General features: G+C 35.1%; 1 protein-coding gene across 1 annotated transcript in view; it reads left to right on the top strand.

Moving 5' to 3' along the window:
- LOC150096228 (uncharacterized) overlaps positions 1-27,223 on the top strand; it is an 88,045-nt gene that overhangs the window by 36,585 nt on the left and 24,237 nt on the right. The window contains exon 3 of the mRNA XM_090409118.1: positions 8,298-8,508. Within this exon, the coding sequence (XP_090265244.1) occupies positions 8,298-8,508 (211 nt within the window). The remainder of the gene's footprint in view (positions 1-8,297; positions 8,509-27,223) is intronic.

Raw genomic sequence — 27,223 nt, 5'->3', positions numbered from 1 at the left:
CTGTTTGCCCTGGTTCCCTGGCAAAAACAATGGGGGCCTTGTTTAACTGGGCGATGCCCCAGCTGGCATGAAATTTTGTCACGTTGTACCATCATTTTCTATATTGGTTTAAGCCAATAAGAATACAATTTGGTCGGCTAAATCCCAAATTACCAGCCCATCCTCGTTCATTCAGTATCCAGGTAGATACCCAACAGGGTGCACCACGAGAAGGTGAGGATTAGACATTAGGTCAGAAGCCCTTGTCGGTTCTCCGCATTCCTTGAAAGGCCATGTGGAGGTCTCCTCTCAGTTATACAGCTTTGACCCTTAAGCACCCCCCCCCCCAAACCTGATATTAGAATTGGAAATATTAAACTTTGCTATTTGCTTTATGCAGATGATGAAATTTCTAAATACTTGCAGTGCAGTTTTCCTTGTTTCTCTAGTTATAACATTTGACATGGAAATCAGCAATAAAACAATCCAAACTATGAAAATAGGCAGGAATTGAAAACTTCAGCAGCATTCTCAATGGTGATCCTATAGAACATTAAATTATTTCTGCTATTTAGGCACAGTTTTTAGTGAAGATGGCAAATTAAATCTGGAAATAGACCGGAGACTCATCTCTGGTGATCCAAATCCACCATCGTATGCTCAAATCATATCATGCCTCTTCTCGAATCCATTCATCGTCAAGGAACTTGCAACCAATTCTGGCAATCCATTCCACTCACAACTCTCCATACAAAAAATGTGGTCTGCACACACAGTCCTACTAACCACACTCTTACACAACTTCCATGGATGGCCCCTAGTTCTCTTGACTATTTGCTATATATATTAAAAATTTTCCTTTGCATCAATTTTATAATCCCTTTAATATCTTAAAAGTTTCTATCATGTCCCCTCTTTTTTGCTTATCAACTAAACTTTGTAACCCACACACCTGTCACTATCTTGGTCACTCTTCTCTGAATCTTTTCGACTGCCTCCTGGTCCCCAAGAAACTCACACAGTAGTCAAGATGTGGCCTAATCATAGTCTTATAAAGAGTGATAATAACTTCCTTATCTTTATTTGTTAGCATGTTTTTCAACATACAAGTAATTTGTTGAGCTATTTTACCAACTTTTGCAATATGCCCTCTGAATTTTAACTTTTTTTGCCCAAGTCCCTAGCCTCATCAGTTTCCTGCAAACCAGTACCATCAATATGATACACCATATGCAATCTTTTCAACCTGACCTTACATTTTGCAGCATTAAATTGACAATCATTATCCTTTCCCCACGATGGAAATTTATTTAAATCATCCTACAGGATATCTACATCACCTTTATCAACTATTGCTCTCCCCAGTTTTGCATCATCAGCAAACAACTGATTATTCCCTATTAAATCTTTCCCTATGTCATTGATATACAAAAAGATTAGTGACTCTAGTACTGAACCCTGAAGTACTAGGGCCACTAGTCACAAAAATTCTCCTAGACTCTGTTCCACTATATGCTACTCTCTGGTATCTGTCCATCAGCCATCCCCCTTTTCCATGCTACTAGCATCATATCCATTCCCATTTGTTCCAGTTTTTGTAATAGTTTTCCTTATGGTATTCTATCAAATGCCTTCACAGAGTTGAGCAATATCATGGTGTAGCCATTACCTTTATCTAATTCTGCTGTTACTTTATTATAAAATGTGAATTTATTTATTTGTATGCCCCCCCCCCCATTCCTCTGCTGTTCCCTTAGGACTGGTTGAGCACTCCTAATGAGGTATAAGTATGTATTTTATGACTGTAGATCCATGTGTGTATCGGCCAGTTTGCCTGTTTTGAGGGATGAAAAAAAAACCCAAGTTTCAAGGTGAAAAAATCCTCTATCTCCATATGAGACTGGCTAACTCACCTGCAGTTGAAAGAGACCAGATAAAAGTTCCTTACATCATGGACTGGATATTGAACCCATGTCTTTCTGACAAAGGGCTTCGTTTATACTGACTGAGCTACTGAGGCTCATAAAATGTGAATAAGTTACTAAGACAGGACCTGCCTTTTACAAAGCCATGCTTCGCACTATCAAGTATCACATCCCTATGCACCCACTGTTGTATTTTACCTTTCAGCAACTTTTTCAATACTTTAACAACCACTCCCAATATATTAATTGGTCTGTAGTATGCTACCTCTGTCTTAGATCCACCTTTACGCAGCAGTACTATCTTACCCTCTTTTCATTCCCTTGGAACCATGCCAGAGCTGAGACTTAGATTGAACAATTTTCTCAGAGGCAATGCCAATTCTTTTGCACATTCATGCAGTACACTGGCTGATATGCCATCCCGTCTCAGTGCTGTGTTTACATTCATATTTTTTAGTATGCTGAACACCTTCTGTTCATCCAACTCAGTGTTATGCATCTCTGCAACATCAGCAACTGTAAAATCACCACCTGGAGAATACATTTTTACAAAATGATCACTCAGCAACTCGACTATTTCTTTTGGTTTAGTCACCTTCCTACCATCAGTATTAAGTCACTCTACCATAGTCATTTTCCCTCTTACTTGCTACTTAGCAAAAAAAACTCTTTTGGGTTTACTTTGGTCTGTTTGGTTAGGTTAGGTTAGTGATTCCTTACCATACGAATCACTTTTCTTGCTTGCACTTTGTATGTAGATCAAGAGTATGCTGATCACTGTTTTCTTTATATTTCCTCCACAATGTTTTATTTTTTTGCAGCTCTTGCTTTATATCCCTACTCATCCACTTAATTCCAACTTGGATTATCCTCCTGACCTTTGGTATGCAGTCTGACTGCTACCCTCAAGCAGTCTCTGACCACTTGCGATGCACTACTGACATTCTTTTCTTGTAAGTTCCCAAGATGACTCCAGCCCTATAGTTGAACATAAACCTGCTTCTTGACAGAACTTCACATGCTTGGCTACTTCCTAGAACAAGACAGCATTGTGCTGATTTGCTGATACATGGCATCTACATCTTCCTGTGGACCTTCTGGTCTATAGCAGCACCCAACAATGTATTTTGTCCTATTTGCCACTATCTCACACCAGACAGCCTTAAATGCATCTCTCTCAGACATAAACTCCCCTTTAACTTACAATTTTGTTGGTTGTAATTCTTCAGCTATCATCAGCAATATCCCACCTCCTATCTTGTTTTCTCTATCCTCCCTGAAAATATAATAGACTTTACATTCTTTCTTTGTAATCATATCATTTTCAGTCAACTAGGTCTCAGTGATTCCTATAATTTTTGGCCAAGATTGAGCCTACCAATGTCAAAAATTCCTCACCCTTATTCCTGATATCTTGCATTCATGTACATGCATTTAAACGTCCCTTTGTTCCCATAGTTACCCTTGTGTGATGTCATTACTGATCCGTTTAAATTGGAGATCTGTGAAATCCCATTTGGCATTGCATAATCATTACTGTACCCATGCTCATTTATCACAGGGATGACTAGACACATGCTTGATTTCATCCTTCCTAATATCTCTAGTTTCTCTGGCTTTGCATTACCACATTCTCACTGAACAACACTTTCTCCAAATATCTAATTCCCAAACCATTCAAATGCAGTCCGTTAGGCATATACAAGTCCTTTCGTCCTTCAAACTCACTCCATCAATAAGCTGCACGTCATTTCTCCTGCACATGCTTCTCATTGATAATCATGACCCTTCTTCTCAGTTCTGTCCTATCATACTGAGGAAGCAGACTCACAATCTTTACTTTCTTGTCCTTCATTTTTGCTTCCAATAACAACTCTTTCATATCTTCTCTCATTGCATATTTCTCACCTTTCAAATCATTTGTGCCAGCCAATACATTCAACTCATTCACATCATTCTTCTGCATACTTACAGCATCACTAACATTCTTTATCTTTGCACCTGGAAAATATGCCTTCATCACTTTCTCATTAATTATACCACTTATCATTGAATCCCCCATACAATACTATCTCTTTTTTTCCCGGTTTCTCACACTTTTATTTTTTTCCCATTCACTCTTTCTTTTATGTTCTGTGCTTCCTTACCACTTGCCAATCATTTCTCCAGTCGCTATACTATATTCTTTCCATTCTTGTGAGATCTTTCCTGAGCTAGGACTCAAATTGTATAAATTATACATGTCAATGCCCAGCCATTTTGGTTGAACGTTCCTTTAGTACACATGCTGATCCTGTCTGTTCCTATTGCTGAATTGATATCTAGGTTATGTAGCAATTCCTGCACTTTATTCTTATGCACCTCTATCTCTTTATCCATTGTAATGGCAGTATTGTGCACAATTTTACATACACCTGGTTAGACCTTAGCAAAGTAAGCACTGATTATTTGAACATTCTTATCTGCTTCTGACACAAGGGTATTGCCTGCATTCACTAAAGATTTTCTTTTGCATTTATATTTTCTTTTATTTGAAGCATATCTATAATATTCTTTTGGGTTGCATTTAGCCTGTACAGTCAATGTCTTTTCATACTATGATTTAACTTTCCATACAATACTCATAATTTTTCTGACTTGCACCTTATATATTCATAACTCCTCTCACTTTTATTCTCGTGATATTTCTTTCACATCGTCTTCTTTTTATGGATCTCTTGTTTAATAAGCTTGTATGTCATTTCACTACCTCTCCATTTGTTCTTTGAACTCTAGTAACATATTCAGATGCTGCTGCCTCATTTATGCACTTTTTCAAAGCTTTTCATTCATTGTTGATATCATTCCTACATACTAACTAATACCTTGTGACCAAAGATAGTATTATCGTGAGTTGATCATAATTTCCAGTTTTTTAGTTCTCATGTAACCTGTTCTAATTGAACATCTTTATAGTTGGCTACTTCTCAGGTCAGTATGGCACGAAAACTGTCACCGGCTTGTGGCGAAAAAAATATTTGCAGCTAGGATCCCTTCTCATGCTATAATAAATTTGTTTCTGATTCTCCTGCTATCAGTCAGAAAAAAAGAAAAAATTTGAGCTGTTGCAAAATTAGTTTCTCGACAGCATGTGAAAGAAACTTGAGGTCAAAGAGTGTTAAGATTTGGTTATAGCATGAGAAGGGATCCTAGTTGCAAATGTTTTGCAACTAGAGAAAAGACAATTGCCCTATGCGGCAATTTTCTTTTCTCTCCACAGATCCATAAGTAAAAATTGGTTTGAACACTGTCTTGTATGCTGCTTATTTAGTGTCTTAACTAATTTCTTGTCCATATAAATTGATTCAAGTGACTTTCTATCATACCAGCTTTACTAATTTTGTTGTCTGTTTCCAAATTTAATTTGGAGTCTTCACTAAAAATTGTGCCTAAATGGCTAAAATGTTTCACTCGATCTATAGGTTCTCCATTCAGGATGCAGTTGATGTTTTCAATGTTTCTGACTATTTTCATTCTTTTTATTGTTGATTTTCATACTAAATTTATTACAGCAGTTATTCTATTTTGTCATGGAATCCTGCATCCTCGAACTGCATTTATTTAGAAATATAACGGCATTGGTGTAGTTGTGGTTCATTGTAGTTGTTGGATTGTGGGTGGTGGAGATGGAGAGTTATAGAGTAGATGCTCTCTCTTAATGAGTCTTTGGACTGCCTGGAGGTGTCGAATAATAATAAATAATAATAGCATCATCTACAGAAATAGAGTAACAAGCTGAGATTAAAATATCCAATTTTGATATCAGGTTCACACCACTTTTTTTCATAATATGATTCATATAGATGATGAATAACTGAAGATAAAGTACTCTTTTTTCCTCACACTGGATTTAATATCAAACCATCTTCCTGTATCTCCTTCATTTCTGTAATTGCTGACTTATAACTCATATATAGACTAGGTATTGCTTGATGCACTGGTGTTCAAAGGACGAACACTATTTCTGAAGATTACAACCACAAATTCAGATAAATCAGCTTGCAATTTATTTAACTGACAATTTTGATTAGAAAGCAGGTACATATTCAAATTTTTGAATCACAAGCAAAGGGGTCACATGGTAGCACTTAACAGGATAAAAGGCAAAAGGCTGCACTAAGCAAATTGTCTTTGAAGGAAGCTCTTTTCATGAAGGAATAAAGTTGCAAACTTCAATGTCTTGTCTCAAAGACATCATCTGGATGATTTTATTATTATTAGATAACATACCTCCAGGGAGCCCAATGACTCATCGTGGGAGGGCACCTACTCTACAACAACCAACTACAACGAACTGCATCTACATCAATGGCATCTACCGCCCACTGCCACCACTAGTATTTTCACAGACAATCACAAGCATCCATGCCCACGACAGGATTCAAACCCACAGCCTTTTTGGTTGGAGAGCGGATATGCTAACTACTCGGCCAACCAGGCTGACAAGAATTTTCTCACATTGTTGTTTCACATGGGGAACAATTATTGGAAAGCTTGAAGAAGGCCACAGAATTAGTGATATTGCCAGAGAGTTTGAAATCTCACATAGTGTTATATCCAAGCTCTAGGTAGCATTTCAAACCAATGGAATGTTCCAGACACTTTTGCTAAGAGGTCTCTCCCTTGCTCTACCATTGAGCATGAAGACAGATTTTTGATTATAACAGCAAGACATTATCACCACACCATGAGAGGTCAGATTGCAAGTTGGCTCCATTCCAGCACAGGTATGTGGATGTCTCTGCAAACTGAGGCAAGACATTCACAACAATTAACTTATATGCCCAAAGGCCTGTAGTCTGCATCCCTTTATCCACAGCTCATCGTAAACCACGTTTTCAGTGGTGTTGCATCCATAAAAACTGGACAAGACACCAATGAGCTAATGTACTCTTTAGAGATGAGTCATTTTAGTCTTTTCTCTGATTCTGCACAACACTTGATCTAGTGTGAAAGTGGTACTGCTTTCCATCTCAAGAATGTTCTTGCATTGTTCGATAAATGGCTTTTCAATCAATTGCCTCTTCAGCTCTAAATGGCTCTTCTGGTAGGCCAGACAAGCCCTTTGGTTTGAAAGACCTGGGTTCAAATCCTGTGTGATGTGAGGAACCTTTATCAGGTGTTTTCAGGCAAATAGTGAGTTAGGCAGTCTCATATGGAGGTGGAGGGTTTTTTGTCCCTTAAAACAGAGGCAAACTGATCAGAAGAACACATGCATTATACAGACATAAGCCACATGGGTAAGAACAATTAACCAACCTTTCCATCAGATTTAGTTTCAGATACATGAAGTGTGGGTCTATCCGTAAGCGTAAATCAGGAAGACCCTTCAGTTAACTGGTTTTAGATCTTTCACCCAAAAGTGCACATTATGTCTTATATAATGAAAAAAAAAAGTGTGTGTGTGAAAATGAAAGTTTTCTTCAAAATGATTGTAATTCATATTTATTTGTTCCAGGAGGATGTATGAGAGAGAGAGAGAGAGAGACATTTAAACAATGTTTAGACTGATTTAGTTATAGAAAATAATATGGCATTGTCACTGTCTAGGGACACTGATATTGCCAAATATTTTTTTAATAAGCACTTTTTGGATGCAAAACACTTTGCTTTTTTTTGTAGCATCTTGTTTTTTAAATGAAATCATCATTTAAAAACAAGTTTGTCATATCTCTTTTAATGAATTTGAAAAAAAGAAGCAATTTAAATTGCTGCTCTTGCAGGATTTTTTTGAAAGTGTAGAACATTCACTGGATGCTTACTCTTTTATGCTTTTCCTTTGAACATCATGTGTGTCCAGTCTCTGGAAGTTCACTTTATTCTCTACTGTTGAATTGAACTGTTTCAAGTAGATTTCTCAAAAGTTCAAAGAAATATCATCATTGTTTAATAAGGTTAATCCAAAAATTAAATTTAAAACTGAAAATTTGCTTTAACTTTTTCATCATTGGTTTAAAATTTTTGTTGCATCTTCATGTTTTCCTATACTTATTTGTTACTATCTGGTACCAACCACTCTAAATTGCGTACTGTCTCAGCTCTAATAATGAAGTCTTTAGTCAAGTTTTCAGTATTTATATCTTCAAGACACAGGTATGTTAATTAATATTCTTCCTTTTAAACTTTAGTAAATTCAACTCTTAACCTTTTGTTAATAAAGAAAAAAAAGGGTCTGCTCCATTGCAAAAATTGCTTAGCATTTTCTTTTATATTATAAACATTTTGGGAGCATCATGAATTTCAGTAATCTAAAGTATTACTATTCAGTCGATAGGATTTTACTGTACCTTTAGATGAAACAAACATAGTTTTGTGTATCTGTCAAATGTATTGCAACCGTGTTTATAATTTTAGGATTTGTTTCCTGAATAAGGCCCTTTCAACAGCAAATCTGATTGGTCTGGATACTTGTTTAGTGATAGATAGTGGTGCTTCTACTACTGTTATAACTCTGATTGTTGATGGGGAGGTACAAGTTGATAGAACACGTTATTGTCCAGTGGGTGGCACTACAATTGCTCAGTATTTAGGAGATGCCATTAGATACAGTGGTATGATGGAGAATGTAAGTATTTTTATAGTTTATTTTTTATTATAATAAAAATTAAACATTGATCTGTAGAACCACTTACTGGAACAGTGATTTTTCACATTTTTTTCATCCTAATTTCAGTCCTTTCTCCTTCCCTTGCTTAGGAAGAAAAGATTATTGCCTCTTAATAATTAAATAGTAATTAATTATTAATTAATTCATTGTTAATTAATTAAATAATAATTAATTACATTAAATAGAAAATATTTTTTCTATTATATAGAAAAATATCTAGAAAATAGAAAATAGTTTGCCAAACCTCAACAAATTTGGATGCATGAGACTGCCCCAAATTTGGGGAAACATTTATCAGAAGAACTTCAGCCCAAAGGCCAAGAACTACCAATATAGCCCGCCAGGGGGCACCATCAGGACTTTAGGAAAACGTTAGCTTCCTAGCTTCGGTTCTCATTTGCTGTTATGTAGTACTTGTGTGCACGTGTCTTTGTATTAAGTTCCCAAGAAGATGGCAACGTGACGTTTGCCGAAATATCAGAAAGTATATATTAAAGTTTATTTAATTTATATTTCTAGTATATGCTGTCAATTCCTTAATTATTAGTTATCATTAAATAGAAAATACCTTTTGATTGTACATGGCGATTGGAATGCCAAAATTGGAACAGACATCGGCAAGGATTATCTCCCATTTGTTGGACCGTATGGCTATGGGAAGACAAATGAAAGAGGTTTTGAATTGATCAATTTTGCCTCACAAAATGAACTTACCATTACTAACACTCTATTTCCCAATAAACCTTCCAGAAGATGGACATGGACTTCCCCTGATGATAAAACACACAACCAAATTGACTTTATCCTTGTAAGCACAAGATTTAAAAACTCCATCAACCTCACAAGAACCAGATCATTTCCTGGAGCTGACATTGGCAGCGACGACAACATGGTCATCGCAACTGTGAATATGAAAATGAGGGAAAGATTACGTACAAAATCAACTCGTAAAAGATATAATATTGAAAAATTAAAAGATCCCCAAATAAATACACTATATAAATAGAAATTAAAACAAATTTTTGACACAAGCTTCAAGAAATATAATAGTATCGAATCTAAAACCAAATACTTCTCACAAAAGTTAACTGAGACAGCTGAAGAAATCCTTGGATACAAAAGGAAAATAAATAAACCATGGATAACCAAAAATATTTTGGACCTATGCGATGAAAGAAGATATTTGAAATCTCATATTAATAGTGGTGATAATAGAGAACAGTATAAATATATTACTAAGATTATTAAAAAAGAAATCAAACATGCTAGAAACTTATGGATACTGGATGAATGCAAAAATATAGAAGAGGACTTAAAAAAAATAATTCTAAAAGTGCTTTTCAAATTATCAATAAGTTAACCAAACCTTTTACCTCAATTAATTGGAGCATAGATGATGAAGATGGAACTCCTATCATGGATAACCAGAAAATAGTTGATAGATGGAAATGTTACGCAACCAAGCTTTTTCAAAAGGACCCTCAGCTGACTGATGATATTTTGGACAGAATTTTGCCAGGAGGTTCGGAGGAAGGAGATTACCCGATATTAAAAGAAGAAGTTATTGCAGCAGTTATCTCCTCAAAAATAGGAATATCACCGGGAAGTGATGGTGTCACAGTGGAACTGATACGCGAAGGAGGTGACATCATCATAGACACCTCACTAAATTTATTCCAGGACGTATGGAACACAGAGACTTGGCCTTCTGATTGGTGGACTTCTGTCCTTGTACCTATCCCTAAAAAGGGAAACAGCAATAAATGTAGCAACTATAGAACAATAAGCCTTATTAGTCATCCAAGCAAAATCCTGTTAAAAATACTATTGTCAAGAATTGAAAAGAAAATAGAAAGCAGACTATCAGATGAACAAGCAGGTTTCTGGAAGTCCAGAAGTACAATTGACCATATTTTTACAGTACACGTACTAGGCGAAAAATACATAGAACATAACAAAATAATCTGTCACAACTTTTTAGACCTTCAAAAAGCTTTTGACTCAATATGGCACGAGGCATTATGGAAAATTTTCGAACATTATGGTATTGACAACAAAATCATTAGGATTATTAAATCTGTTTATTCCTCATCTGATATGAGAATTGAAATTAAAAATTACAGCAGTGAACCGTTCCGGGCAGAACAGAGTAAGACAGGGATGCATCTTGTCCCCTCTTCTTTTTAATTGTTTTCTGGAATATGTCATAGATGAAGCTCTTTATGAATATGACACTGGAATAGTAGTTGGCAGACTAACAATGAATAACTTATGTTTTGCTGATGATATCGATCTTCTGGCAGAAAGTGAAGAAGAATTACAAGAGATAACCAGCTGTGTTTTCAGAACATTAAAAAAATATGGATTATACATAAACCTACAAAAAACAAAAACAATGATAACCTCAAAATCAGACATTGAATACTTAAAGATAGAAATTGGCAATAAACAAATTGAGAATGTAAAGAAGTTCACTTATCTAGGAAGCACGTTGAGTCAAGATGGTCATTCAAAACCCGACATTAAATACCAAATTGCTAAGGCAACTGTAGCCCTACAGAAGTTAAAACCATTGTGGGGAGATAACAGAATAGCAATCACAACCAGACTAAGACTAATTGACACCTTGGTGAATTCTGTCCTTTTGTATGGTTGTGAGGCCTGGACTTTATTGAAGGAAGATGAGAGGAGACTCCTGTCTTTCGAAATGAAAACTTACAGAAGACTTTTGAGAATTCCCTCTACCGCTCATAAAACCAATGAAAATGTCCGAAAACTGATTGATTCAATAGATGGGAGAAAAAGGGAAAATATTCTCACAGTCATCAGAAGAAGACAGATGAAATGGTTCGGCCACGTGGAGAGGGATAATGGCATTCCAAAGCAAGCACTAGAAGAAATCATTCCGGGATCAAGGGTTAGGGCCGACCTCGATTAAAATGGACTGATAACATCAAAAAATGGACAAATTTCTCCCTTTCTCAACTGACATCAAGAACATGAGACCGAGACAACTGGAGGAGGCTAGCAAAGAGTATCACCTACCAGCTAACGGTAATGAACCGTTAGTCCTAAATGAACTAACGGTTCATTTAGGACTACGGGAGAAGAAGAATAATTAAATACCATTGTTACTAACATTAAAAAAGAAAATAAGCTGAGTCTTTTTTTAAAGAAAGTTTATAGTTTCAGGTCACAAAAACTATGAAAACTACAGTTGAGAATTGTTGCAGATGTGGTGTCAGTCAATTGACTTTTGGTTGGATGAGTGACAGCATACATACTCTTTAACCAATAGGATTGAAGGTCTGATTCTATGGTGGGTATGAATGTTTGAGAAGATTAATTTCATTGCTGTTTGTGAGACCATTACCTGTTTATTGAAGACCTGAAGTGACTTGAAAAGTTCCATGTTTGGTCTCTGGATTATCTGATTCTTAACCCACCCATAAATCTATAGCATAGCTTTACAACATTTTGTGGATAGGATTTCACATTAAAAAATTACTAATTTCAGAGAGGCCATTGAAGATTGTATAATTTGCTTGTTTACAGGATGTCAAGTGTAGAGGACATCCGCAACTGAACCACATATACAATGGATACTGTATATGTGGTTCATATACAGTATCCATTGGATGGATATTGTATCAAAGATAGTATGAAATAAAAGTAGTCATTGTCTATTTGAAGAAGATCTCCATGCTTTTTACATCTGCCTAAACTACCACATTCTTTTATCAGAAAAAACCAATACTCCGTTAAATAAACAATAGTGTAAAAATTAGGATTTTTATAGGTGGCGTTTTACTCAATTTTTTATTTATACTTGTTTTTAAATGTCTATTTAATATTTATCCGTTGCTCATTCAGTTATACTTATTAAATTCTTGTTGTAACGCCGAGCTCTTAATACGTTGCTTGATTTAGTCTCTTATCTTTAATCCTCTCATTCAACTTTAATTCCCCTTTTGTCTCAAGGCCATAATTGCTTCTTCACGTGCATGAAACTTTTAGAACTAAGAAATTGCCTCTGGCTGGAGCCAATTTGTTTGTTTGAACTACTCGCGTTTTTCTATATAGAATTCTGAAAATTTATTTGTTTATATCGACTGCACTATCAGGATTTGCGGATAGGAGTTGAATATCCTTCCAAAGAAAAACACTCAGCAAAACACGGAACTTTCCTCTCTTATCTCATCTTCCTTATACCCTCTTTTACCTTGCGGTGTCGAGGGTCCATTGATCATCGGACCTCACTCCGTTTACAGGATAAGGTGGTCAGCCTTATGCCCCGGTGTATCCTATGGCCTGTAGTGTTGAGTTCGCAAGGCCAGTTTGCCTGCTTTGCGGGATGAAAACCCCCAGAATAAACTGGGGAAAAAACCCTGCTGTCCACGCCCAAGACCGGCTAACTTGGCTATGGCTGAGGAAGATCCTTCAGCTCCTTACGTCACCGACGGGAATCGAACCTAGGACACTCCTTCCCCAGGCATATGGTTGCGAAGTGCATAGCCACTAGGCTAACCGCGTGGACTCCTCTCTTATACTTATTACTAAATCTAGAAACGAGAATTTACTAATTTTCAGTCGTGGCTACTTAACACTCTAGGTCACACAGATTTGATTTTTATGAGCAGTGCATTGGTATGTAGGAATCAGGCAAATTATTTGACAAACAAAACAATTTATTCACGCTAATTGAATGTACATTAAAAGTTAACACTAAACTCACAAATATTTCAGGCACTATACTTCTACATCAAATTATGTTTGGAATTATAAGTAATCCTCCTAAGTTAACAATTCTCTTTTAAATAGTTTAAGGTACTAATTTACACAGAGCAAACTTACACATGCTAAACATTAGGCAGGCTTAGCTAATAAACAATATTAAGCATATTAAATGTTCACCTTTCATTAATTCTATCCTGTCTCTACAACTAAACAAGTTAATTCAATGATTAGCTAAATGCCTTCAGTCCTCAAACAATATTAACATAAAAACTTTGAATAATCTGTCACAATTTCTGCCTCTAGTAAAATACAATATATTAGACCTTACTTTGGATATAGTCGTTTGGTCCACACTAATAGATTCTTGAAATCACTATCCTCCGTTACATTCCGATCTTGGCTACACATACGGGCACCTTTTTCTGAGATCGATGAGGTCACTTCTTATTTCTGAGATCATCAGGAACTTGGCGGCTGGAAATCCGGAACTCTTTCTTCAAAACTCAAATGAGTTATCTCGCACTTCTGGCGTCTGTTGGCTGGAACGTAGATCACCAACCTTGAATCGGCGCGACATTCTTGAACCTGGATAAGACCTCTCTTTTTATATGGCCATCTACCAGAAGACGACTGACCTCTACTCTGGTTTACAAAAATCCAACGACGCCAACGAACCATGGAAAGAACCACCTTCTGACGATGAATACCAAGACTCCTCTGTATGTGACTCTCCCCTTTGCCTTCGATGTCTCCCCCTTTTATATTGCTCCTTCGACCTTGGGTCCTGTTATGATTTTATTCCCTCGGATGTTTCATGGGTCTTCACACTGCACCCTTTTTGGTCACTGCATTAAGGCAGGAAACCCCGTACATACTTGACCTTCATGATAGCGACTGCCTTTGGTCATATCTTAATCCGTCTCAGATATATCTTTGTTTTAGCAATCCTTTGTTACAACTTAATTTTTACTTAACTTTCTTTGTTCTTTGTTATTATACAATATTTTGGCTGTTATACGATTTAACAGTTAACTCTAAAATAATTCCATATCACACAAACATAAGAAAAAATGCTAATTAACCACAAGTATGTTGTATGGATTTTCGTTCTCCAGTAAAATCGGTATATAAGGAATTTTGTTCAAAAATCCTTCTAAACAAGATTTTACAATAGGTCTCTCTGAAGAAATCCACTTAAAGATATCAAAAATAAAAAAGAATACATAAGTGAGGTCTATCCTTCAGTATAACAAGTGAAGGTAATCAAGTACTCTGAAAACAAATCAAAATGGTCTATACTGCTACAACAGCAACATCTGCAAATTTCAGGAGGCATCCAAGTTATGTATCCTCAGCTAGTGTAAAAACCAAAGACTCATTTTACACATAATCTGGTCCTCTGCTATAAAACATCCCAACCACAATGACAAAGAATATGATTAACATTGCACTTTTTACTATGATATTGCTGCACATGTATGCTACTAGTATGCATATAATTGGTGAACTGATTAATCCCTTATTCTTTTACTGTTGTTCATCATCATCAAATTCCTGCTATTTACCCTCAAGGGGTGTACAGGATATGATAGTACTACATGAAAAAAATTACATCGTTATTAAAATTAAGGGTCAAAGCTGTATAACTGAGAGGAGACCTCCACATAACCTTTAAAGGAATGCAGAGAACCGACCAGGGCTTCTGACCTAATGTCCAATCCTCACCTTCTCTTGGTGCACCCTGTTGGGTATCTACTTGGATACTGAACGAACGAGGATGGGCTGGCAATTTGGGATTTAGCCGACCAAATTGTATTCTTATTGGTTAAACCAAAATAAAAAATGATGGTACAACATGACAAAATTTACTGTTGTTTCAGTGTGTAATTATTTCAATAGCACTGACTGAGAGTGCTGCGTATTGTAATTTGTGCTATGATGCTGCTGTATAGAAAAAATAGTGAAATATTAGTAAGTTCAATTAATCAGTTGGTTTTTTTTTTCTTCTGGTGTTTTTATACTGTAAACTGTTATATATATTTTAAAAAACGGTTTAACACATGTAAAGGAAATTGGCATTTATTTACGACCTCTATATATTTTGCTCACTCTACATAAGCATTATTCAGGAAGAGAGCAAAAGAATTGGTTACAACACTTAAAATAAGACAACAATGGTTTAAACAGCATGAGTCATACTTTCATGCATTTCGGTTTCAGCTGAGTGAATAGGAGACAGCACTGAAAGTGCCAAGGAACCAGCTTAGGTTTAGTTTTCTAATGAAAAAAAAAAAAAAAAAAATACAACAATAATGAGAAATAAAGATTATTAATAGTTTACTTTTATTATGACTATTAATTTTGCAAACTGTTGCTTCTCAAAACTTGGAGATAGGCATGCAGTCTATTCAGTTAATATCAGGATGATGATGTAATGTTTCTCACGTTTCAATGAATAGACAATCCAATTTAAATCTACTATAGTGTAACATCTACCATAGTGTCTGATTCCACTGAACTCTATCTAGTGCTGATGGCATGAGAAGTAAGGCCTGAACCCTGTGCTAGTAGAAATCATGTGCAATTATGTTCATTTGTGATCTTAGCTGAACAGCCAGTCTATCCAAAATAGCAAATATGACATGAACAAGGTACTTGATAGATCCTAAGCAAGGATAGTGGAGGCACTTTGTGTATACTAGATGGTGAGAAAGAAGCAACTTTCATGCTGGTTTGAAAGTAATGTGCAGATTATATTTGCAGAAGATCCTTGTTATTTGTTCAGAATTTGCTTTAAGATAAATTCTCTTCACGTTAGATTGTTAGATTGGATATAAAGAAATTCTTTATATCCATTCGTGATTCATGTTCCATTTAATTCTTCTGATAGAAGACTGTCTGAAGAATAAATTGTACGTGCTCTGTGTAGAAGACATTTGATAATACCTGTCTTGTATGAAGGATGATGGCGTGAAGCTGATTGGATATATCTACCAGTGAAGGAAGGCTTTGTGTAGATGGAAAATTCAGTATTACCTGTAGAGTTATGGATTACTAAGATATCCAAGAAGGGAAGACTGTATTAGATTCACATTCAATAGTGAACTTGATGTAGTTCTATAAGGAGTTTCTATTTCAGAATGGGACCAGACTGCAAATATGTCATCAACAAAAATGCAGCCAGACACGAGGTTGAAGAAAAATGGAGTTAAAAAGTTGACTTTCCAGATTCTCCATGAAGTAATCAGCCAAAGCAGGTGAGATAGGGCTGCCCATGACTGTTTCTCTTCTGTTTGCTGATACAGTTTGTTCTGCCATGTGAAGTATACTGCATTGATAATAAATTTAAACAATTTAACACCATCCTTTAAATTGTTTAAATTTGCGAAAACTGAAAAGTTTCTTGGAGGGGTATGTTTTTAAGTAAAGAAACCACATCAAAAGAGACTATAAAGACTTGATGAGTATTTGGACTTGTTGGAGGTGTCACATAATAAAAAAAAATAAATAAAAATAATAATAATTTCAGAATCCAGCAAACAAATATCTTTAAGTTTCTCCTTGAAATCAATATAGCACTGTGTTTAATGTAAGTGTTAGTATGGCCAGTGGGGGCTTTGAAAGGCTTCCACATCTACTGTGATATATAAATAAGGTATGTGTCAAGGTGATAATGCCAAAATCTGGACCTTGTTTGAAAATGTGACTTTGTTTGAATCATTCTTGTGTTAATATTTTAAGTGTTGTAACAAATTCTTTTGCGCTCTCCCTAAATGATGCTCATGTTACAGTGAGTGAAATATATAGACCTACTAACTGCAGAAGAATAAAGATTGTTAATTACTGAAAAATTGCTTCCTAACCTAAAACCATTGTGAACAAATTCAAGCCTTTTCGTGTAAAACCATCCAGAATGTATGAGCACCAAAAATTCATAAACAAGATACACCACTACTCAATTAGGGATAGTATAAACAGTCCTACATATAAACTTGCTAAACATTTGGCAGAATTACTAACTTCCCCTTCACACTCATACACACATGCACGTGCACACACACACACATAGAGGTATTTCTTCCTCTTTTGTTAAAAAAAAATTTGTTCACCTATAAAGTATTAAAAGATCATATTTTAAAAAGTACAGACATATAGTGATTAGTTTCAATATTACTTCATTATTCACCAATGTACCATTAACTGAGACCCCCCCCTCTCTCTCTCCCCTTATCTAATGTGGTGCCAATTAGGATTTTGTTCTAAAAATTGAGATGTAAGAGGAAGAATTCATCATAACACATTAATAACAAAATCATGTTAATTTAAATGTCTTTATTTGCAAAATATTTTCGTAAGTTTCATAACCAATTTCAATACAGTTATTGGAAAGCACAAAAAAAGAACAACAGTCCAATTGAAGGTACATGATATTGACAATCTCTATGAAACTTATCCCAAAATTTCACAATAATGACATTTAAATTAACATAAGTGATTTCATTACTAATATATTCTAATATATTATGATGAATTAGGACTAGTTCTTTGTGTTGTCCATATATTTTACATAACACAGAAAGAATTGAAAAGCCAATTCCTTCCTGGGACCTGAAATTATCACCATAAACTGTTAAATGTCCATTTTTCAGATCCTTGTTCCTTTCAATGAATCTCAGAATTTCACTATATACTAATGTTAATTTTATTATTTTCTGTTTCTGTTACTAACCTTCTATTGTTTGTCATATTAATGATCTACAGTTGTAAAGTGTTCAGTGCCCTGTTATCGATAACAGAAGAGTTGTCGAGACTATGGACTAATATTGATACCAATAGATTTTATGTTCATTTTAGTTGCATTTCTCAATATATATATATATATATATATATATATATATATTTTTTTATCAAGAGCAGACCACTACAATAGTTTAATTCTGTCATACAGTTAAGAGATGTGCCTTAGACTCTCCATTATAATTATTTTTGATCATTTGAGAGATTATTGGTCTAATCATTCTTTGCTTGACAATGAGCTGATGATGGCTACTCGTCGAAAACTATTAATAAGCATCTATACTGCCGCCATCGAAACAACTTGGAAACACGACAACCCCAAAGATTTATCTCCTTACCATACATCAGCTCGCTCTCCACGAAACTAAGAAGAATTTTATGAAAGTTCAACATAAAAACCTGTTTCTCTACTCTTCCTAAACTAAGATTGATTTTAAGCAAATACAAACAAGCTCACAACCATCTACAATTCCCAGGAGTGTACAAAACACGTGTGACTGCGGGAAGTAATACTACGGCCAAACTGAAAAATCCATCCTCCTACGTCTGGAAGAACACCAGAGGGACATTGCCTACAAAAGAACTAGAGCAAGTGCCCTGTCAAGCCATATATTGTTTTCAGTAAACACAAATGATGAAGGTCGTCAACATGAGATAAACTGGACAACAACTTCAAACCTTCATGTATGCCGTGACAAAGTGGAGCGCCGCATAGTCGAGTCTAAGGAAATTGTTATGGACCCTCATCACATAAATAATAACCTTAGCTATAATCTACCGGACTCTTTCAGCTCTGCTATCCGATATTGGCACACTTGTGAAATCAGACGCACACAGATGCCTAACAATAGAACTTCAACACGGACTGTAGCTACAGTTCAAAGCTAACTGAATTTTATAATAGTCATTTTTATAGTGATATGATGTTTCTTATAGTGTTTATTTGCTTTCTATGTTTCCGCGCCTGAAGAAGTTGGACAATCCGATGAAACATGTTGCATTTTGAATAAATTTAATTGTTATTCTAGTCTCGGTTATAGTCGGTATATATATATATATATATATATATATATATATGTATGTAGAAAGTATTTTACCTTGGGTATAATAAATGTTAAAGATACCAAGCTATTTTAAACCTGGTTTTACTCCATTTCCCAAGTAAGCAAATAGACAAACAAGTTGAGTTTGCACCTGCAAGTGTTGCACGTCTAGCTGACTCTGCACGTAATGCAAGACCAAGGCAATTCATGGTAAAAGTAGAATAAACTCTGATCACTAATCTTAATATTTACCCTTAATGCAAAGCACATCTCCTGGAGGAGATGTATGATGCTTTGTATTAAAGGCAATGGACCACTACCCAGACCGATTTCAACCTTTATTGAGGTCTCATCAGTGGCAGCCAGGCTAGAAATACCAAGATTTTAGTAATACAGAGCTTATAAGTATTTTACCAGAACAAGTTACCATAAGGTGTTTTAACCTTATTAAATAAAAATCTCAGGAGGAGATATAAATGTAGAAAGTATTTTACCTTGGGTATAATAAATCTTAAAGATACCAAGCTATTGCATTAAAGATAAATATTAAGATTAGTGATCAGAGCTTATTTTACTTTTACCATGAGTTGCCTTGGTCTTGCACTAGACCTTTGTAACTGAGATTTTTAGTGGTCCCTTGCCTTTAATACAAAGCACCATACATCTCCTCCAGGAGATGTGCTTTGCATTAAGGGTAAATATTAAGATTAGTGATCAGAGCTTATTCTACTTTTACCATGAGTTGCCTTGGTCTTGCACTATGTGCAGGGTCAGCTAGACTTGCAACACTTGCAGGCGTAAACTCGACTTGTTTGTCTGTTTGCTTACTAGGGAAATGGAGTAAAACCAGGTTTAAAATAGCTTGGTATCTTTAACATTTATTATACCCAAGGTAAAATACTTTCTACATTTATATCTCCTCCTGAGATTTTTATTTAATAAAGTTAAAACACCTTATGGTAACTTGTTCTGGTAAAATACTTATAAGCTCTGTATTACTAAAATCTTGGTATTTCTAGCCTGGCTCGCACTGATGAGACCTCAATAAAGGTCGAAACCAGTCTGGGAAGTGGTCCCTTGCCTTTAATACAAAGCATCATACATCTCCTCCAGGAGATGTGCTTTGAATTAAGGGTAAATATTAAGATTAGTGATCAGAGCTATATTCTACTTTTACCATGAGTTGCCTTGGTCTTGCACTACGTGCAGGGTCAGCTAGACTTGCAACACTTGCAGGCGCAAACTCGACTTGTTTGTCTGTTTGCTTACTTGGGAAATGGAGTAAAACCAGGCTAAAATAGCTTGGTATCTTTAACATATATATATATATATATATATATATATATATAACAATGACATAAAAACTCAGCTCCTAAACAACCATTGCAGATAAAATAAAAATGGATTTACTGAAGTTATTGGAATTTTCTAATCCTTGTTTACTCTTCTACTTGATTCTTGACTATAGGTTTCTTTAGCATTATTCCAATGATTCCATCAGTTTTAAAGCTGATCTGTGTTTGTTCTGATATTCTGTTGTCAAAAACTAGAACTTTATTTTTGACTCAACCGTACAAATTACTGTGATTTTTTTTTTTTTTTTTTTTTTTTTTTTTTACTCTCCTTAAATCTTGATCTCTTCATTATAAAATTGTATTTGTGATGTTAACTTTTATAGCTCCCTCTAGGTTTCATTATCTGCTTTGTTGATCCACAAAACACTTCTTTGGTACACACTTAATGGTGATGAAGTGCCATTTTGATATGATTTCTGTAGTAGTATATGAGTGGAATATTATAATGGCTTTTCATCTAAAGGTGAGTTATTTATTCTCTTGCATAAGTCAGGATATTTAGATTTTCATCCTGTGAAACATGCCAATTGGCCTGATGTACTGGGCCAAATACTTTTCTCATAGCCTTAGTTTCTTTGGCATCACCTGTACAGAAAATTCACTCTACTGGTGGTAGAGATGCTGAGTGATGTATTCATAAAAACACTGAAGCCATGAACATTCATTTGAAGTTTCAGTGTTTGCTATTGTATGTTCATTAGTTACCTTAAAGAGGAGTCATTATTATTACTTGTGGTCCACAGACTCATTGAGAGAGAGATCCTAAATATTATGCCAAACACTAACATTCACACAGTATGTCCTACTTTGCTTTGAACTTATTGACTGACATGGCACCCACATCACTCTGGTAACCTATTTCACTCCCTCACCACTCTCTCTCTCTCTCTCTCTCTCTAAGTAAAAAATGTAGTCTGCACACCTATACTAACCACATACTTTGCTCAGTTTTCAGGGATGACTCTTAGTTCTCTCCTCACTTCCGTCATGTACTGAAAATTGTTAGTTTATTAGTCCTATACAACCTTTAAGTAATTTATTCATCTCTATCATATCATTCCTTTTCTGCCTATTAATGAAATTCTGTAACCAACAAATCTTCAACCTGTCCTCATACGGAGCATTCATATCTATCACAATCTTGATCACTTGTCTCTCATCCTCTTCTCTTCTTCCTCATCCCTGAGAAACCCAGGTGCATAATAATAATGAAGATGGGATCTTATCAAGTCCTTATAAAGAGGTATAATAACCTACTTATCTCTGCTCATCAGGTGTTCTTCACTCCCATATCCCTGCCTTCATCAATTTCCTGGAGTATTGCTGGTAATATTTTCATCCCTAAATGCATAACCATACACTTTGCCACATTAAACTGATAGCCATTTTCCTTTGCCCATACCAATCTATTAAATCATTCTGTGTCATCTGCAAACAACTATTTATTCTCAGATCATTTCCTATATCATTAATGTACAAATTAAATAGCAGTGGCCCAAATGCAGAGTCCTGGAATGTTGCTAGACATAGGCCTTTTACTGGACTTGACTTTTGAATAAACTACTGTTTGATATCTCTCTATCAGCTGCCCTCTTATCCACATCATCATATCTATCCCTATTTGCTGCATTTATGTAACAGAATTTCATTAGATATCCTGTCAAAATCACAGCAATATTATTGTGTAAATATTATCTTAATTCAACTCAGCAGTTACTTTATTATAAAAAATAGATTACTGAGACATGGCCTACCCTTCACAAAAAAAATGCTGCTCTCCATATAGCATCCCATCTCATTTCTATGTTCTCATTCTTGGATTTATCCCTTAACCAGTTTCTCCAGTTTCTTGACCACCGCTCTTGAGATGGTATAAGTCAGTTTGCTACCTTGGAGCATTCCTGATGCAGTGGAATTATTTTATCCTCTTTCCACTCCCTTGAGACCCACCCAGAACTCGCACTTAAACAGTCTGGTCAAGGGCAATGCCAGTTTCCTCATACAGTCTTATAATTTGTGAGTTGATATACCAACTAGTCCATAGTTGTATTCACATGAGGTTTCTGTACACCTCCAGATCCTCCCCTGTTTCCACATCAGCCCCTGCCATTCTTGTTGCTGCAATATCGCCACTTGAATGATATGCTCTTGCAATGTGATCACTTAGTAATTCAACTATTTCATCGGTTACTTCCCTACCATTAGCATTTAACAAAAATTATATAAAATTCTTTCTTTTACTTGCCGTATACCGAAAAACTCTTTGGAATCACTTTTGACTCACCTTCGGCAAAATCAGAATATGAGCGTTAATCCCCCAACTGGCCATGACGTCTATAGATGTCGAGCTAAATCTGGATACAAAGCTCTAAAACCCATTGAATAACATGGATAAGAAGTGCAATTTGGTGTCACTATTTCATCCACATTGGCCGGTAGGGAGGTTAACTGTGTTAGTTTCCTCTCATTTTCTGATTTTGCCTTCCTTACCATACTGGCTGCCTTTTTTGTCCTGTGCTTTGTTCTGCTCATGATGGCTGATCACCTTTCTCTTTAAATTCTCTCCACAAATATTTATTTTTTTGCATTTTCTGCTTAATGATGCTGTTCATCCATTTAACTTTCACTTGATCATCATGTTGGAGGTTTAATGGAGTACTGACAGCACTAGGAAAGATTATACAACACCTTCCTATCCAATACAGTTTGTGCAGAATTTAAAAAAATAATCATTCTTTCAGTGTGCAGCCATACGTTCATAAAGATTTCAGAAATGCCATCACCATCTGGGTTTTATATCAGAAAATATACCCAGGTCATTAAAAAAATACAATCTCTGCATCTGTTCTTCCAAAGATCAGCTCCATCCTCTCTCATTGCCTGGAGTATATAAAGCACCCAGTTCCTGCATGTTGGCAATGTCTATGTCTGTCTGTCCATGCAATACCATGGACAGAAGGTAGAGCAGCCTCCATCTGTTTAGATGAACACAAAACTTTTGCCTGCACGACCACAATCAATCTAGTCTTAAAGGCCATGTATCAGATACCACTCACAGGATCTCATGGAAGAAAACCACCATGCTGCATCACAGTAAATTTAAGAAAGAAAGATTGAATATTTAAAACAACTATGGAAACTATTAAAACTGTTGACTATTTAAAAGTGATTAAACATGTTGTTTAATTATTTATATGTGCTGCATTTATTCCATTAAACCTCATAATGAGTAAAAAAGAAAGTCTGTTTTTGGAATCTGCATCAGCACTTAGAAATCAACCAAATTTAAACAAATAGAGTTGCAAGAAACTTCCCATAATTTGGGAAACATTAATCCTCAGATATTTCAATTTATAACCTAGGCCTCCCTACAAATGCCCATACAGAGTGCACCACCTAGATAGGGCTTTGTAGTCATAGCCACATGATTCATTCAGTATTGTGTTACTTTTTTGTCTGTGTGTGTGTGTTACAATTGTTAGTTGTAATCCCTGAAGATGTCTCAGTGACTGAGATGAAACTATTGGAAGCATTAAAAATCATTTTTAATGCTTCCAATAGTTGTGAATACAACTATTTTTAAGCATTAAAAATCTTTCCTAGTGCTGTCAGTACTCCATTAAACCTCCAACATGATGTCATCCCAGCACTTAAGCCTTAATACACGAACTTCCACTTGATTTATACTCCTGGCCTAGGTATTCCATCTGCTATTAATTTCATCAGACATAAACTATACTGGCCGATAAATTATATTCTTTTTTAAACCTTTATCCAAGTAGTAACCCTCCCCTTAATGTAAAGCAATAAGGGGAGGGTCACTATTTACACTGGTTTCGGTCTTCATTGAAGTCTTGTAGGAGCTAAACCCAAGAAATACCAAGGTTGAATTAATGCAGAAGTCATATATTATCCACATACAAATAGTAAAAAAAATTATCACCATATTATTAAAATACTCTGGATCAGAGATAAACATAGAAAATTATTTTGCTTAGTTACACAGTAAGTTATACTTTCCAAGAAATCATATTCTTATTTAATCCTTTACACAAGTGTAAGCAAACAAAGTTTGTACATCAAGTGTCTTCATAACTAAGCTACTTGTATATAGAGGCTGTTGACTTCATGTCCATTTCCTTAATATCCCATATTGAAAAGCACACCTCCTTTCTTTGAGAGACATTATGGGATATTAACCCTCCAGAGGTCGCGTGTGGACTCCCAGCCCGCACGTTTGCTTTTTTGCGTATATTTCTAAAGCGGCTGGTTAAATCCGGTTGTGCGTTTATGTAGCTTCGTATATAGGCAGGACATATGTTAGTGTAGAATATTAAGTTGATGCGATAACAACTGTTCCCACGGAGACATTGCGCAGTCACAGATCCCATGCGACCCTTTGTGTTATAAGAATAAGCAGTCATCAAAATTTTTAAAATTGGTAAGTACTTGTGAATTATTTATATTTTTACATACAGGCTTATATATTTACACAGGAAATATATTTTTTATATGCATATATATCTATTTTATATATGTTTGTATATAATTGCAATATGGTAAATTATATTCTCTTTAGGTAAAATAAAATGGGTGACTATGAGAAGGAGCAAGAATGATTACAGAAGCTGATGAATGAACAAAGTGCAAAGTTACAAAGTGCAAAACCGGATACAATCTAGGTGCATTCGCTACAATCAATGAAAAGGTTTTCAAGGAAAATGTTCATTTCGCCAATACATACCAAGTAAACTGAATAAATACGGTATTAAAATTTTTGCATTATGTGATGCTAGAATGTACTATACAGCTAACCTTGAGGTATATGTTGGACGACAACCGGAAGGGCCGTACTTCATGAGCAATTCGCCAGGTGACGTTGTTGAGAGACTAGTAGAACCAATCAAAAATTCTGGGAGAAATATTACTTTAGATAATTAGTTCACTTCTTTTCCTTTGATTGAAAACTTGCTAAAGAAATATCGACTTACTGTAATAGGAACAGTTCGAAAAAATGAAAGAGAACTACCTCCTGAATTATTGCATGCAAATCGTCCTATATTTTTGTATAGGACAATTTGCTTTTTGTATGTTTGCTTTCAAAGATAAATGCACACTTGTATCATACTGTCCCAAAAAAAAAAAGAAATTTGTTTTGTTAGCATCAAGTTTGCATGAGGATGATGGCATTGATACAGAGAGTGGAGCTTTATACAAACCTGAAATTCTGACTACCTATAACCATACAAAAGGAGGAATAGATGTTGTTGATCAATTGTGCTAGATCAACAAGAAGATGGCCTGTGGTAGTTTTTTACTCTTGCATCAACATTGCTGGAATTAATTCTCAAGTTATTTACCATGCAAATAACATTGACAAAAAAATATTGCGACGTAAATTTCTGCAAGATCTTGGATTCTCTCTACTACAAGCACATTTTCAAGAAAGGGTATCAATTTAAAGTTTGCCAAGAAATATACTCACAGAAATTTGTGGATCACTCGAGAACAGAATTGAGAACGAAACTGCAGTTGCACATCCAGAAAAAGGAAGATGCTATTATTGTGATAGAAAAAAAAACCGTGCATCTAAATATTATTGTAAGAGATGTTACAAATTTATGTGTCTTGAACATGCTACAATCATGTGCAATGAATGTGTAGAACTTAAGTAAAAGAATGTTAATCCAGTTCTACACATTTATTGCACATGTAGTATGTAGTATATGCAGTTCTATTTCTAAGACATTTAATTATTTTTTTTATTTTGTTTTCTCTTACAAATATGTTATAATTTGAATAAATAATCGTTTTTCTACAATATGCTTATTTATTATTATTCAAAACACCTTCAATTTTGTTAAAAATGAGTGCAGAATGACAATCCATGCCCGACCCTTGATGCCAAAAATTTTCACGCGACCTCTGAAGAGTTAAGGCAGTTGATGGGAATTCAACAACCTCTATATACAAATATTCTATTCGTGAAGATACTTCATGCACAAACTTTGTTTGCTTACACTTGGGTAAAGGATATTTCTTGACAAGTATAATTTACATTTACTTTATAACCAAGTGAAAAAACTCTTCAAACATTCCTTTAACACCTTCCATAAATTAAAATTGGTTTGAACACTATCTTGTATATTACTAGCTTAGTTAATTTATCTCGTGTTCTGTATAAATTTATTCATTTGGCTCTCCATTGTATCAGCTTTACTTAATCTATTGCCTATTTTCACTATTTTAATTTGCTACTTTTTTAAAAAAATTGTGCCTTCAGAGAAATCTCTTGTAATATTTCATATACATTTAGATATTTTAAATATAAAGAATTTCTCAAAGAATTGCCTTCTCATAGCAATTCCGTAATTGCTATGAGAAGGCAAAGTATTTTTAGCTTTACATAAAGTGAAACAGAACTTAGTAGAAGTCTATATGGAGATTTCTTGGCAGTTTAAAAACTTGTCATCATAACAAATGCTAGTTAAAGCTGGTTAGACAACTGAAAATGTAAAAATTACCTTGCATCAAGCAGCCCATACGTTAAGTTGATTTCACATTACTGTTTATGCTGCAATAAATTTTATTAAATTAATCACAGTATATATCAATGATAAAAGAAAAACTGTAAGAATTAAAAATATGACCAGCAAGTTGCCAACAAATGATATTTAATCCTTTACCTAGATGTAAACCAACAAAGTTGGCATGTGAAGTATCTTCATGACATGAATAAGT

Source organism: Typopeltis vanoorti, chromosome 19 (assembly GCF_054136105.1).
Source record: "Typopeltis vanoorti isolate ZY-2024b chromosome 19, IOZ_Tvanoo_1.0, whole genome shotgun sequence".
Classification (NCBI taxonomy): domain Eukaryota; kingdom Metazoa; phylum Arthropoda; class Arachnida; order Uropygi; family Thelyphonidae; genus Typopeltis; species Typopeltis vanoorti.
The sequence above is the reverse complement of the archived record's forward strand: the minus strand, read 5'-3'. Positions and strand labels throughout refer to the sequence as shown.